The following is a 13464-nucleotide window of genomic DNA, read 5'->3' as shown; positions in this document are numbered from 1 at the left end:
CCTCCCTGGCAGCTTTCCCTGCCCTCCCAAGGCTGCATTGGATGCCCCTTCCCAGAAATCCCCTAGTACCCAGGGGGTGCTGTCATCGCCCTTCAGCCCTGTATCATCATTCCCTATTGACTTGACTCCTCCTAGAAGGCCGGGCCCATGACTCATTATTCATCATTATATCCCCATCATTATATCATGCCTGACACTGTCCCTGGCATGAAGAAGATATGCTCAGGGATAGAAAGGGGAAAATACTAAGTTAGTGACCTGAAGGGGGAGAGGCGAATGAAGCCTGGGTCCCGGACCTGACTTTGCTATAGGTTTCTTTAAGATCTAGGATTTAGTATCTGATTCTGTCATTTCCACCAGTTGTGCAAATCCTATAGTACTTACACTAGAAAGATCTTGGGCAATCATTATCTCCCCAGTCCACCAACCTGCCAGGCCTGCTCCATCAGCCAGTCCAGAATCTCAGGCACTGCCTGTGGCTCCTTTCTGTCCCCACACCCCTCCCCCGCCCCAGATCTTCTCCATCCCCAAGCCCACTGATGCTACTTCTTAACTATTTCCCAAATTCCACCCTCTCCTGCTAACCCCACTGCCCCCACCCCAGGCTAGGCCACCATCACTTCTCACCTGAGCCCCTGGGGAAACCCCCACAGGTTCCCCTACTTGGAGCTGTGCCTCTCCTAACCTGATCTCCACCCTGTAGCTGAGCCCTCTTAAAGACAGCACATCAGATGAAAGCCTGTGTGTGTGAAAGCCTTCCATGGCTCCTCACTGTATGTAGGACAGATTTTTCCTGGTTCTTCTACCACCTGACACAACCCCACATCCTGCCCCACTGCCACGCAGGGTTCCTGCCATCCCCACTCACCTTTCTCCAGATCTCTGTGCTATGGTTTGCCTCTGGGCCTTGCCATATTTTATTTCTTCTGCTGGGAATACTCACCACCTGTCCCCCATCACACTTCACCTGGGTGATCTCTACTCATACTTCATGTCTCAGGTCAGCATCCCCAAGCCTGGGTGTGTGCTTTCACTGCGTGCTCCACTGCTGACTCCATGCCATCTGGTAGCTGTCCCACTCGTACAGGCAAGGACTATGTCATTCTCAGGGCTGTCGCACAGTTGAGCGGATTGTGCACAGAACACCTTCGGAGTGGCCAGTTACTTCATGGTCTGTGTGAGGAGTGAGCACTCCCTAGGGTTCTGTGTTAGGTGATGATGCTACTCTTGCTCACCTTTGTTTCCCCACACAGCACAGTCCCTGGTGCCTAGGACATGCTCTGTACTGGAGGAACACATGAGAAAAAGAAAGAAAGAAAGAACGAAACCGCTTCTGGGTTTCCCTGTTCCCCCAGCCCCTAGGGCCTCGCCCCACAATCACAGTGGGAAGAAGTGCCAGCTTCTCTGGGACAGCTTTTCCATCCTCCATTCCCTCTGCCCTCAGCTCCCTCACTTCATCTCACAGTGAGCCCGGGGCTACAACCTAGGGGGACAAGGAGGGAGCATGTAGATTCCTTTGGAGGATCCTTTAGAAAAGCGGTGTGGCAAGGATACATAGGGCACCCGAGTGGTTTCCAAATTCATTCAGGTTCTCTAGGGAGTTTGTATCCTGTTCTGTGCCACCGTTGAGGAACAGCCCACTGGAGCTCATGTGGGTTGTCCAAATGGCATCACTGTGTATGCTGTCCAAGCCAGGGGACCATGCAGCTACGGTCAGTAGCATCCAGGCCCTGCCCCCCACCCAAGTCAGGTCCTGGATGGAAACCATGTTCTCTTTTTGGAGAGCAGACCCTTCCACAACAAATCTCCCATACCTAAGCCTCAGGGTCCAGCCTCACCAGGGGATACCTTCAAGGGGAGAGATTAGGGTTAGGGTCAGGGTGGCCATGTTTCCAATTCTCTGGGTCTCAGTTTCTTCACTTGTGAAATGAGGGATTGTACCAGAATATCTAAGGCTCCTTTCTCCTCTGAAGGCAAGAATCCCACCAGGGCATGGAGGGCACCAGAGGACCAACCCCCAGAGCATGATGGTGAAGGCAATGCTCATCAGGGATAGTCCTTCTGTTCACTTGCATCTGGTTCAGGGAACAGAATTGCATTGCTGTTCTGTGCAAGGCTTGGGACACCACAATACAAAAGACACAGGCACAGTTGTCAGGGAGCTCATTCCAGAGATGGGCACTGACTCGTAACCAGTACTAGCTAGCATTAATAGCATTAACTATGTGCCAGACATTTTCCATGCAATATCTCCCCAGACCTGCATAATATCCCAGTGAGCTAGGTACTACTACTATCTCCATTTTAAGAATGAGAAAATCACGGCTTAGCAATATTAAGTAACCTGCCCAAAGACACATCCCTAGGTGTGCATTCCTGGTGCAGCCAAGACTGGGACTCCACAGTCCTTGATTTTATCCAGAGTCTTCCATAGCCTCCTCATCCCAGTGAAGGGGTAGGTTCCAAGGAAGCAGTGCACAGGGTTCTGTGGGAGCACTGGAGACGGCAAGGAGCCCAACCCGGGGTTCAAATCAGGCTCCCCGCAGCAGCTCTACCTGAGACAGTCTCTGTGATCCAGGAGTAGCTGAGCTGTCGTACCCCCTACCCCTAGCTGGCTGTAGTCAGAAGAGGTTCCCAAGAGCAGCCCTGCTCTTAGGCAGGCCTCAGTGCCCTGCTGTGTTGAATGCTTGCTGTATTTTGGACAGTTGGACAGGAAGGTGGGCACACAGGGAAGACGCGGGGCTCACAGCCTGCCCAGTGCAGGCCAGCTTCCCTTGGGGCCACCCTTAGCATCTCCAAGCTCCTCTCTCCCCACCCTAGACTGTCTGCTCCTAAGCCTCATGTAAGGCTTCCCTTGCCAAGTTCTGCAGCCTCATTCCATGTAATGCTTTAACATTCTCAGCTGGGAAATCTTGGATCAGAGGAAATCCTTGCTCACATGTGAAAGCCACCCCCACCCCGGCCTGGCTCCCTCATTCCCCAGCACTGCAGCCCCCCAGCTAGCTGCTCTTCCTCCCTCACCCTGACTTGGCGACCATCTCTCAGCGGCCCTTCTCAGGCTCAGCTGCTGCAGCAACCTGAAAAGAGGGAGCATGTTCTAATTAACACTGAGAGGCTCGTTAGGCAGACAGAGCCCCCTGAGCCCCCCTCCACAGCTTCTTCTGGCAGAAGCAGAGAGATTGCTCTCTTGGGAGGAAGCGAGGCTACAATTACCCATGATTCATGGGGCTTAGGGAGAAGTGAGATGAGCTGTTCTTAGGCCTGTGGGCCCAAAGACCCCTCCCCACCCTGGGGACCACCCTCCCCCCATACCCAACTCTCTTAGCTCTCTGACCTGGCCTTGGTTAAGAAAAGGGTTAGGGGCGTCTGGGTGGCTCAGTCGGTTGGGCGGCCAACTTCAGCTCGGGTCATGATCTCGCGGTCCGTGAGTTCGAGCCCTGCGTCGGGCTCTGTGCTGACAGCTCAGAGCCTGAAGCCTGTTTTGGATTCTGTGTCTCCCTCTCTCTGACCCTCCCCCGTTCATGCTCTGTCTCTCTCTGTCTCAAAAATAAATAAACGTTAAAAAAAAAAAGAAAGAAAAGGGTTAGGGTTGTTGGGAGGGCCAGGCTGGGTGGACAGAACTGACCTGGGACGCTGCCAAGTTCCCGAGCCCTGTGGGAGGGAAATGTATATGTATGTGTCTGAGAGAGTTGTGGGGGAGGGGGAGGATGGAGCATTTGACTCCAAGCCCGGATCCGGAAGAGAGCCTAGATTTTTATTTCCCCTGGGACATAGGACAGAGTTCAGTTTAGTTCATGTCCGCAAACATTTATTAAGCCCTAACCATGGCTCTGGCTCAACACTGGGCACCAAGAATGTAGAGACAGATAATACCATCCTTCCTGTAAGATACAGTCCATGGGAATACAGAGAGCATGGAGGGTGGCTGTGAAGGATGGAAAGAAACAGTGGGGGACAGTGCAGGCTGGGGTTGCAGCAGGCACGAGGCTGGAATAAATGGGAGATGGTTGTGTTAAATGCACTGGAACAAATGGAGAAGATCCAACAACTGAATTCAAATATCATAGTGAGCACTTGGTCCTTGCCAGGCTCTGGGCTAGGTGCTGTCCATGGATCAGGGGCCTCGAATAACTGATGCTCTGTTGGAGTCAGGGTAGGGGGTGTGGAGAGAAGGAAGGGTGGGTTAGTTAAATATCACAAAGATTAGTGGAGAAAACTGGGCATCCAAGAGAAGTAAGAAACAACGTTCTCCACAGGCACCTAAAGTGGTAAGATTCCTGTCTGGTTGGGGAACTGAGGAGGCTTCACAGAGGATGCCCATTTGAGGCAGGTTCTGAAGAAAGGAGAGAACATCATGGGCTGAGGGACAAGGCTGAGCAAATGCTCAGAGCAGGGAAGCCTAGTGTGGGCTGGGGGAGGAGCAGGGGTCGAGCCAGCATGTACAGAGGCTTGGTGTAGTAGTAGAAAACGGGAGGTAGGCTGAGGCCAGATTGCTCAGGGTCGGAAGGCCAGCAGGAAGCATTTATATACTTATTTGGGGCAATGCTCTCAAGCAGCTGAACGTCTGTATTCACATCTGCTCCTCAAGAGCCTTCATCAGGGTAATGTAGTGTAGGATGGATGGTGGGTGTGAGAAGGGAGCAGGGAGGCAGTGGGGAGGCTGCCAGGGTGGTCCAAGTGGGGAGTCGAAGAGAGCCCCATGTGGCAACAGTTTGGTGGAAAGGTCAGGATGATGCAAAAGGTTTTGGGGGTGGGACAGGTGGTGGAATAAAGGCTTGGAGGCTGACAAATGCAGAGGGTGGGCAAAGGAGGATGCATGGACAAATACAAGATTCCCAGACTGGATAGCATAACAGCCAAAGTGCTGTAAGGCAAATAAATCATCGAGAGCTGATTCGGGGAGGTGGGGCAAGGCAGTGGCTTTGTATAGGTGAACAGAGGGATCTAAGATCAAGCCTAGGAATTGAAATTTGAGAGTCATTCACCGAATCATCATTGTCATCAAATAGCTACCACTTACTGCACACTGATTATGTGACAAGTTCATATGAAATGATTCAATTCTCATAACAAGCTACAGAGTCTGCAGGATTAGCTTCATAACAGATAAGAAAACTGAGAGTTTGAGATGTTAGGAAACTTGTCCAAGGCCAACCAGCAGAGAAGAAGCAGATCTGGGACTGATTATCTCCCCTAAGGCTTGTTCATCAGCCGATTAAAGTACAGTGAAGTTATGATAGTGGACAAGGTTCTCACACAAGAGGTGAGAAGATACTAGCCTGCAGGACAACTGTAGAGTTGCCACAAAGGCTCTGCCGGAGATAGTTTCCCTCTTAATTAGTTGTTAATTATCAGCTACTGGAGGCTGCTCTAATGACCTCCAATGTAAAAGTCATGGAAGATGTCCAGAAGTGCATGGGAAAATAATTCAAATGTCTCTGCAGAATGGAAGATGGCACTCATATGACTTGTAACTGGCATGCTTAGGGATTTTGAGGTCAGAATATAGGATGGAAGTGCTGTATGGAAGCAGGCAAACCAAGGTAGACTGAGTCATGAGAGCCGAGGTCCGAGTTTCAAGGTGATAAAAATACGAAGAGCTGCAGAAAAGAGGGAGGAGGAAGGTTGAGGATGGACCTTCAGGTTTCATGAAGAAAGGTCTCTGGTTACCTTCATAAGAGTCATTTTAGAAAACCAGTGGGAGCAGAAGACCGATGCTGGGGGCTCAGGGCATATAAACTTGGATCAGCCATTCGCCATTTGCTCACAGAGTGAGGCAGAGGGTGTAGACTAGTGTTCCAAGAGGTTTGGTGGAAAACAGAAAGAAAGATATTGGGCTAGTGCCCCAGAGCTGGGGAGTCAAGAGGAGTTATGATTTAGCCTGGGGAGATCTGAGAGGGTCTGTAGGCAGGTGGAAAGGGGCCAGTGACACAGTGGAGTTTGGAAACACAAGTGAAATGCATCCGCTCCTGGAAAAGAAAGTTATGGGTTAGTTAGGGTGGTTTTTGAGAGTCACAAAGATAACTTTGCAATTAATTCTTTAATCCATTCAATAAATATTCCTTGAAGGCCTCCTGTGTGCTGGGCATTCTCCAAGCACTGGGGATAAAGCAGTAAACATGGCAAAGTCTCTGCCTTCGTGGGGCTTACAGTATAGTGGAAGATTTGATGAACCAGGTTCAAGATATTTAAAATCTTGTTTTCTTCTCTGCTTGGGTGACACTGGGGACATTGGCTAGTAGAAGTCTCCTAGGGTTAGTTCAGCCAGCCTTCTGCCTCCAGATAGGATGATACTGTGCCAGGGGGATGGACATCTTTACCATTCTGGAAACATTTCAGGCAATGGGATTTCATACCTTCCCTCTGTTGCCAATGGCATCTCATAACCTGAAGAGAATGCTTTTGGGTCTAAGGTTTCCCTTGAAATGTGAATAGGCCAGTTGGGAAAGAAATATGAATTCCTGCCTGGTGTCAGTTTCTCATGGGACTTGAGGAGGGATAAGAGTGTGACAGAAATTGACGGAAGGAGAAAGTTAAGTGGTCAGTTTCCCTCACTCTCTATAACTTCCCCCTTGGAAGGCTCTCCTGCCTAGTCAAGGCCAATCTCCATTCCAGACCTCAGGGAGCCTGGCAGGGTTCTGCAGGGAGACTGAGCTGAGCTCTCTCCCCTCTGACATGATTTCTGCAAAAGCAGTGATGAAATGCCTCTGAGATGTCAGAAATTTCTGTTTCTCTGGAGATCCTGGGTACGTGATAAAACCCCATAGGCAGAATTCTGATGGTCCCCCAGACTCCTGATGCCCCTCTCTGAGATTCTTGCCCCCTGGTGTGCACATCCTGTATTGTTCCCTTCCCTTGAGTGGGGATGGGACTAGGGCATATAATAGGATATCACTCTGTCATTAGGTTACCATGCAGTTGACCTTGACCAAATCCAAAGGAAATCATTCTGGGTGGCCTGACCTAATCAGGTGAACCCTTTAGAAGGAGGTGAAGCCTCAGAGCCACTCCTCTGGTTGGCCCTGAATGGCCAAACTACTGTGTGGCCAGGAACAGCAGGCAGCTGTGAGGACCTCAGTCTTAGAATCTCAGGAAACTGAACTCTGCCAACAGCAATGAGCTTGAAAGAGGACCCTGAATCTTGTGTGAGACTGCAGTCCCAGCTGACATTTGATTTCTTCCAGGTGAGATCTCAAGCACAGAACCCAGATGAGCCATGCCCAGACTACTAACGTACAGAACTATGAAAAAATAAGTGGGTATTGTTTTAAGCTGCTGAGCTTGTGGTAATTTGTTATGCAGCTGTAGCTAACTAATATACTTGGTGTGAGTTTTAAGAGTATCTTGAAAGCCCTTTAATATGAGGATCATGAAGACATTCTGCTTAAGGCCTTGTATCTCGTGACATGCAAACACTTCTGAGGGGAGTCATACAGGAGGCCTTATTGGCCACTCAAACCTCAATAAGCTGAAGTTTCCCAACTATCTTCCAAGAGGACAGCTGGATTTGGGAAGAGAGACAGCATAATGCCACTAGGTTTGGGGTTGGGAAGGGCCCTGAATGGCAAGACATAAGAGCTGAAGGCAAGATTGAGGTCATCTCCTTTTACCTGGGATTATCCCTGGGGTTTGGGGTTGTATCTATGAGATTTTCTGGTCTAGAAGGGTGCCTCTGCTGGTCCAGTGGTGGGGGCACCCACAGGGAAGGAGCCCAGGAAATTGTTGGCATTGTGAGAGGCAGTCACTCCAGCTGCCGTCCCTGGTGAGCCTCCTTCAACAGGAGGCAGGTTGAAGCATGGTACTGAGGGACAAAATTAGCCTTTCTATCTGCCCCATTCCATGACCCTGGGAAACATGGTGAAATATTATTGGTTGCTCATATCTCATCTAGTTAGCATCTACTATGTGCCAGCCCTAGGGCTGGGTGCTAGGAACACAGCGTTAATCAAACCCCAGTCCCAACCGTTATGATGATCCCAGGGTCAGGGATTTCCGCAATGCACTGATGTGAATGCTGAGGAAGAAAGCAGGTGAACAAGGTGTAGCAGCAAGTTGGGTTTTTTTTTTTTTAGCATTTCTTTTTAATTTTTAATTTTGTATTATTTTATTATTTTAAATGTACACACAAGTAGAAAGAATACTGTAGTAAACTCCCAGATAACTACGATTAACATTGTTTCATCTAACAGTTCCATTTTTTTTGATGAAGTATTTTAATACAAATTCAAGATAACTTATGTGTCTGTCACCCATAAGTGTTTCCATATGCATCTCTGATATGAGCATTTAAAAATGACTACCACAGGGGCTCGTGGGTGGCTCAGTCAGTTAAGCCTTTGACTTTGGCTCAGGTCATGATCTCACAGCTCATGAGTTTGAGCCCCGCCTCAGGCTCTGTGCTGACAGCTCAGAGCCTGAAGGCAGCTTCTGCCTGTCTCCCTCTCTCTCTGCTTTCCCCATGCGTTCTCTCTCTCTCTCTCTCTCTCTCTCTCTCTCTCTCCCTCAAAAATAAATAAACATTTAAAAAAGTAAATTAAAAAAAAATAAGTAACCACCACAACAAGCAGAAGTAACACACCTGTCCCCTGCCCCCAGGACATGGCGAATCCCTGGAAGCCAGTCCCACATCCTACCTCTCTAGGAATCTTGGCAAGTATCCATGACACGCTGGGAGTTCTCAGACTTGGCCCTTCCGTACCCGCCAGCTGTGCACTGCTGGGCCCCGCCAAAGCTTCGTCGGTGACTCCCAGTCTTAACTGCGCTCTTCGTCTCTGGTTCTTTTCGCAGATTGAAATGCTAGAACACAAGTACGGGGGCCACCTTGTGTCCCGGCGCGCCGCTTGCACCATCCAAACCGCCTTCCGCCAGTACCAGCTCAGCAAGAACTTTGAGAAGATCCGCAACTCCCTCCTGGAGAGCCGCCTGCCGCGGCGGATCTCCCTGCGCAAGGTGCGGGCGCCCACGGCCGAGAGCCTGGCGGCCGAGAAGGCGCTCATGGAGGGCTACGGCCTCATGGGGCTGCCGCTGGTGCGCTCGCCCTCCCTGCCGCCCACCTTCGCGGGCACGCTCACCGAGCTGGAGGACTCCTTCACCGAGCAGGTGCAGTCCCTGGCCAAGTCCATCGACGACGCCCTGAGCACCTGGAGCCTCAAGACCATGTGCTCCCTGCAAGAGAGCGGCGCTTACCAACTCCACCAGGCCCTGCACGCGGGCGCGGGGCCACCCGGCCTGGAGGCCGAGATGCGGGAGCTCAACAGCGCCCGCCCGGCGCCCGGGGAAGAGGCCGCCGAGGTCGCCGGCCTGCCCCAGGGCCACAGCAGCACCCTCATGATGGCTTTCCGGGACGTCACCGTGCAGATCGCCAACCAGAACATCTCTGTCTCCTCTGCCACGGCTCTGTCGGTGGCCAACTGCTTGGGCGCGCAGACCGCCCAGGCCCCGGCAGAGCCCGCGGCTGCGGGCAAAGCGGAGCAGGGCGAAGCCCCGGGGCAGGAGCCCCCCGAGGCACCCACCGCGGGTCAGGGGGGTGCTCCCGCCGAGAACACGGGCGCAGAGGCCGGAGCCAGCGCCGCCTTGGGCGCGCACCCACCTGGGGCTGCCCAGACCGTGGTGGAGGGGGCCGCGGTAGCGGTCTCGGAGGCAGAGGCAGAGGAGGAGGAGGCCGGGGAGGCGGGGAAGGAGACGGAGGCCGAGGCCGGCGACAACTCGGAGCAGCTGAGTAGCAGCAGCACGTCCACCAAGTCGGCCAAGTCGGGATCGGAAGCATCGGCCTCAGCCTCCAAGGAGGCCCTGCAGGCCATGATCCTGAGCCTGCCGCGCTACCACTGCGAGAACCCCGCCAGCTGCAAGTCGCCCACGCTCTCCACAGACACGCTGCGCAAACGGCTCTATCGCATCGGCCTCAACCTTTTCAACATGTGAGTGAGCACCCGCCCTGGAGCTCAAGGGACTCCCGGGCCGCAAAGGAGAGGCGGGGGCGGGGGCCGGAGGGGGAGGACCTGTAAAGGTGAGCAGAGAGCCAAGTAATTGTCCTCATCATCCCAGTTCCCTCCCCCCCACGTGGCCTTTGTGCCCTGCCTGCTCCTTGAGACACTGTGTAGGAATACACGTTCTATTTTTCATTGTCACAAATGTATTTTAAGGATTAGGGACAAAACGACACATCGAGCCCCGTGCTTTCACCGCTATTACTGCTTACGATGAAGCTAGGACTTGAAAAGCGAGAGAATTTAAAAGAAAATACAGTATTCAGTGAATAATAGTACTGGTCGTATGAGGATTGGGCAGAAATCATTCAGGTAGGACACGGAGTTAGGGAAACAGCATTATCTTCTGGGGATGATGTCAAGGAGACAGGAGAGGATGGGCGAGGAGGCAGTGAGCAAAGGCCAGTGGGGTGGGAGAGGAGAGACCTAGAATAAGGAATGCAGATTAAAGGCAGGAGAGGGATGTGGATAAAAGGGGGAGACAAGGAAGCTGGGGTGAAGCAAACAGAGGGGGGACAGAAAGAGAACAGGAGAACGGAAGCAGAAAAATGGCATCCCCAGCCAGACACCCAGTCAAAACTGTCCTAGCAACTAGAATGTATGCAGCTGGTGGCAAGCACATGTCACTACCATGGAAGCCTCGAGTATAGGTTCACTCATCTCCACCCTCCATTCACCCCTTCCTTCAGAGCCCTGAGCCAGGAAATAGAACACCCCTTCCAGCCACACGGACGTGCATCTATTCACTCAGCTGTTATCTATTGAGTGCCATGGCATGGCGACCACAAAGACGGGTAGGACGCATCCCCTGGTCTCAAGAAGCTTGAGGGGGGGAATAGCGCCTGTTCATGGCTCACCTTGCATAAGGCATCTTGCTAACTTCTGAACAATATCTACAGGTAGCATTACTGTGCCTCTTATAGAAAAGAAACAGGCTCACACAGGTCAGGCGAGTTGCACACGGTGACGGTGATGTAGCCAGTGAGCTTCAGGCTGGTCTGGCTGCTGGTCCATCATTCTTTCCTCCAAGTCAGGCTGCCCCCTGGTGAGCCCAGCCCCCACCCTCACACCTCCACAGCACGACTTCTGCGTGCACGCTCACACGCACACAGATACCGCGATCCCTCAAGATAGTGGTTCTCAAACTATCTGTGGTGAAGGACCAGTTTGGGTTTTTACCTGACATATTGTGGGCTGATACTTCTGTAAAATGCAATAAAAATGAACTGCTAGAAAAACAATCACATGCTTGGTTATCCTGAAAATGTCAAAGTGCTATAAAAGGTTCTAAATGCTTACCCTCTCTCTCCGTACTTGTCTTCTCCTGAACCAATAAGACACAGTTCAGGGAACAGCATGGATGTGCAGACCACACTGTGAGTACATTTGCCTGAAGACACGGCACCCACACCCACATGTAGAGACTGGAGCCTGAGAAAGTAAATGGTGGAGAGCAGGAGTCTACGGACACTATGGACAGTGTGGTAGGAGAGCTCACCTCAGTCCCCCAGTCTCACCCTCCTTCCAGATTCCAGGCTGGGAACTGAGTATAGACAACAGAATACAGACAGGGAGGAAGGGCTTTGGTGGCAGGCCTCAGGGCCCTCAGGGAACACAGAAGAACACCTCTCCACCTGTTCTGGAATTCACTCATTTTGGCCAGACCTCCTCCAACCCCTTCCCTCCCCATGCTACCTTCATTCCTGGTGGGGGGGGGGGCGGTGTGCAGGAAGGTGAGGCTGTGGAGAGAGGTGTTTTGGATCCAGAGCCCCTCTGCAGTGGAAGGAACCCTAGCATTTCATAGGAATTCTTCCCAGAAACCTCCAGGCACCTTTATGGGCTCCATGGGCTGGAAGAAAGTAGTCATGGATGGCCTTGGCTCACTCTCTACTCCTTCTTCCCACCTCTACCCGCACCCCTAGAAACCCGGACAAAGGCATCCAGTTCCTGATCTCCCGAGGCTTCATCCCTGACACCCCCATTGGAGTGGCCCACTTCCTGCTCCAGCGCAAGGGCCTCAGCCGGCAGATGATCGGGGAGTTCCTGGGTAACAGCAAGAAGCAGTTCAACCGCGATGTGCTGGAGTGAGTGCCCCTCTCCCTGGCCCATCCACCTAGGGTCCCCTAGGATGCAGGGGAGTGAGCAGGACCCCTGGAGTCTTGGCCCAATCTTGACCAGCCTCTGTTTCCCCCTCCAAAGTCCTGCAGACATTTACTGAGCGCCCTCTGGCAGGGTACCATTGGAGGAACCAGGGGTACAGGAATGGTCAAAGGAGACAAAAAGTCCTCCCTCCCTGCTACCCTCAGGGGGCAAGAGAATGAGTCTGGAAAAGAAGGGGACTATGTCTGCCCTGGGGCCATCTCTGCCTGGTGAAAGGCCTCAGCCCACCCTCTAGCGGGCATCTGCCCCACCTCCAAGCCCCCAGAGGCTGGCCTGCTCCCCACACGGACCCAGTGTCATATTGGTGGAGGCAAACAGGAGGCAGAAAAAAGAAGTTAGACTGAGGGTTTTTAGAGCAAGAAATAGAGTGATTCTGTAAAGATATGTTTACCACCAAGATCAGTAGATGGGGGCAGGATGAGGGGACCGCCGTGTTCAGCTTTGTTCATGTGGAGGCTTGAGCACATGAGAGTCTCTTCACACTCACCACCCCGGGAGCCACAGGGCATGGGGTGGCATCCCTGGGGCCTTGGAGCCACCTCTCCCCTGGCAAAGAGAGGGTGAGGCCCCATGAAGCCTGATCCAGTCTCCTTAAGCTCACTTCCTTCTTGAAGGTCACCATGCTGTAAGAAGCACCCCCCTCCCCGCCCCACTTCCCCCCTCTCTCTTGGGTAGTCAGCAAAAGTGTTTCCTCAAAAGTGTTCCTGAGAGACCTCTTTCCTTTGTACTTGCTCTCAGAACAGCAAGGGCCTGCTACATGGGGGCAGGGGGCTCCTGCTCAAGGGTTTGGGAGCATGGGCTGACTGGCAGGGTTGTCCATGTCCCTGGAGTGGGAGCTCAGAGACATGGCTTCTGTTTATGAAGGAGTTTTGGTGCTGTGTCTTTCTACAAGTCCCTGCTCTCTGGGCCTGCATTTCCAAGCCTATAGAGTGGAGGGTTGTCCTCCACTCTAGTTGATTCCAGTTGTCCTCTGGAATCCCTATCACATTTCTAAATTCACTGGTAGTTGTTTCACTGAATACAGTCCAAAGAGCAGGGGCTTGGACCCAGCTGAGGGACCTTGAAATCCCCAGATGCCCCTTAGTTGACCGAACCCAGGTCCTGCCTCTGACTCTGGGCAGCTTTGGACATTCAGACCCCGCCCCCCTCCATTAGGTCTTAAGATGCTCTGAATGCCTGCAAAAAAAAGTAAACTGATAAGTGTGCAGGGTTTCCTTCTCCCCCTCCTTTCCTCTCCCTCTCCCTTGGGCTCCCCTTCCTCCCCACCACTACCTCTGCTATGCAGGGGGCCCTGAGGGGATGCCCTGAGGAAATGATA

At 52.3% G+C, this 13464-nt stretch overlaps 1 protein-coding gene across 2 annotated transcripts in view; it reads left to right on the top strand.

Moving 5' to 3' along the window:
* IQSEC3 (IQ motif and Sec7 domain ArfGEF 3) overlaps positions 1-13464 on the top strand; it is a 104852-nt gene that overhangs the window by 58785 nt on the left and 32603 nt on the right. Inside the window, exons 4-5 of one of the 2 annotated variants that reach the window (XM_047867497.1) lie at positions 8788-9917; positions 11909-12070. In XM_047867497.1, the coding sequence (XP_047723453.1) occupies positions 8788-9917; positions 11909-12070 (1292 nt within the window). Of the gene's footprint in view, positions 1-8787; positions 9918-11908; positions 12071-13464 lie in introns of those variants that run through there. The other variant, XM_047867498.1, reaches the window with a different exon arrangement.

The sequence above is a fragment of the Prionailurus viverrinus genome, chromosome B4 (genome assembly GCF_022837055.1).
Source record: "Prionailurus viverrinus isolate Anna chromosome B4, UM_Priviv_1.0, whole genome shotgun sequence".
Classification (NCBI taxonomy): domain Eukaryota; kingdom Metazoa; phylum Chordata; class Mammalia; order Carnivora; family Felidae; genus Prionailurus; species Prionailurus viverrinus.
This window is presented reverse-complemented; position numbering and strand designations above follow the sequence as displayed.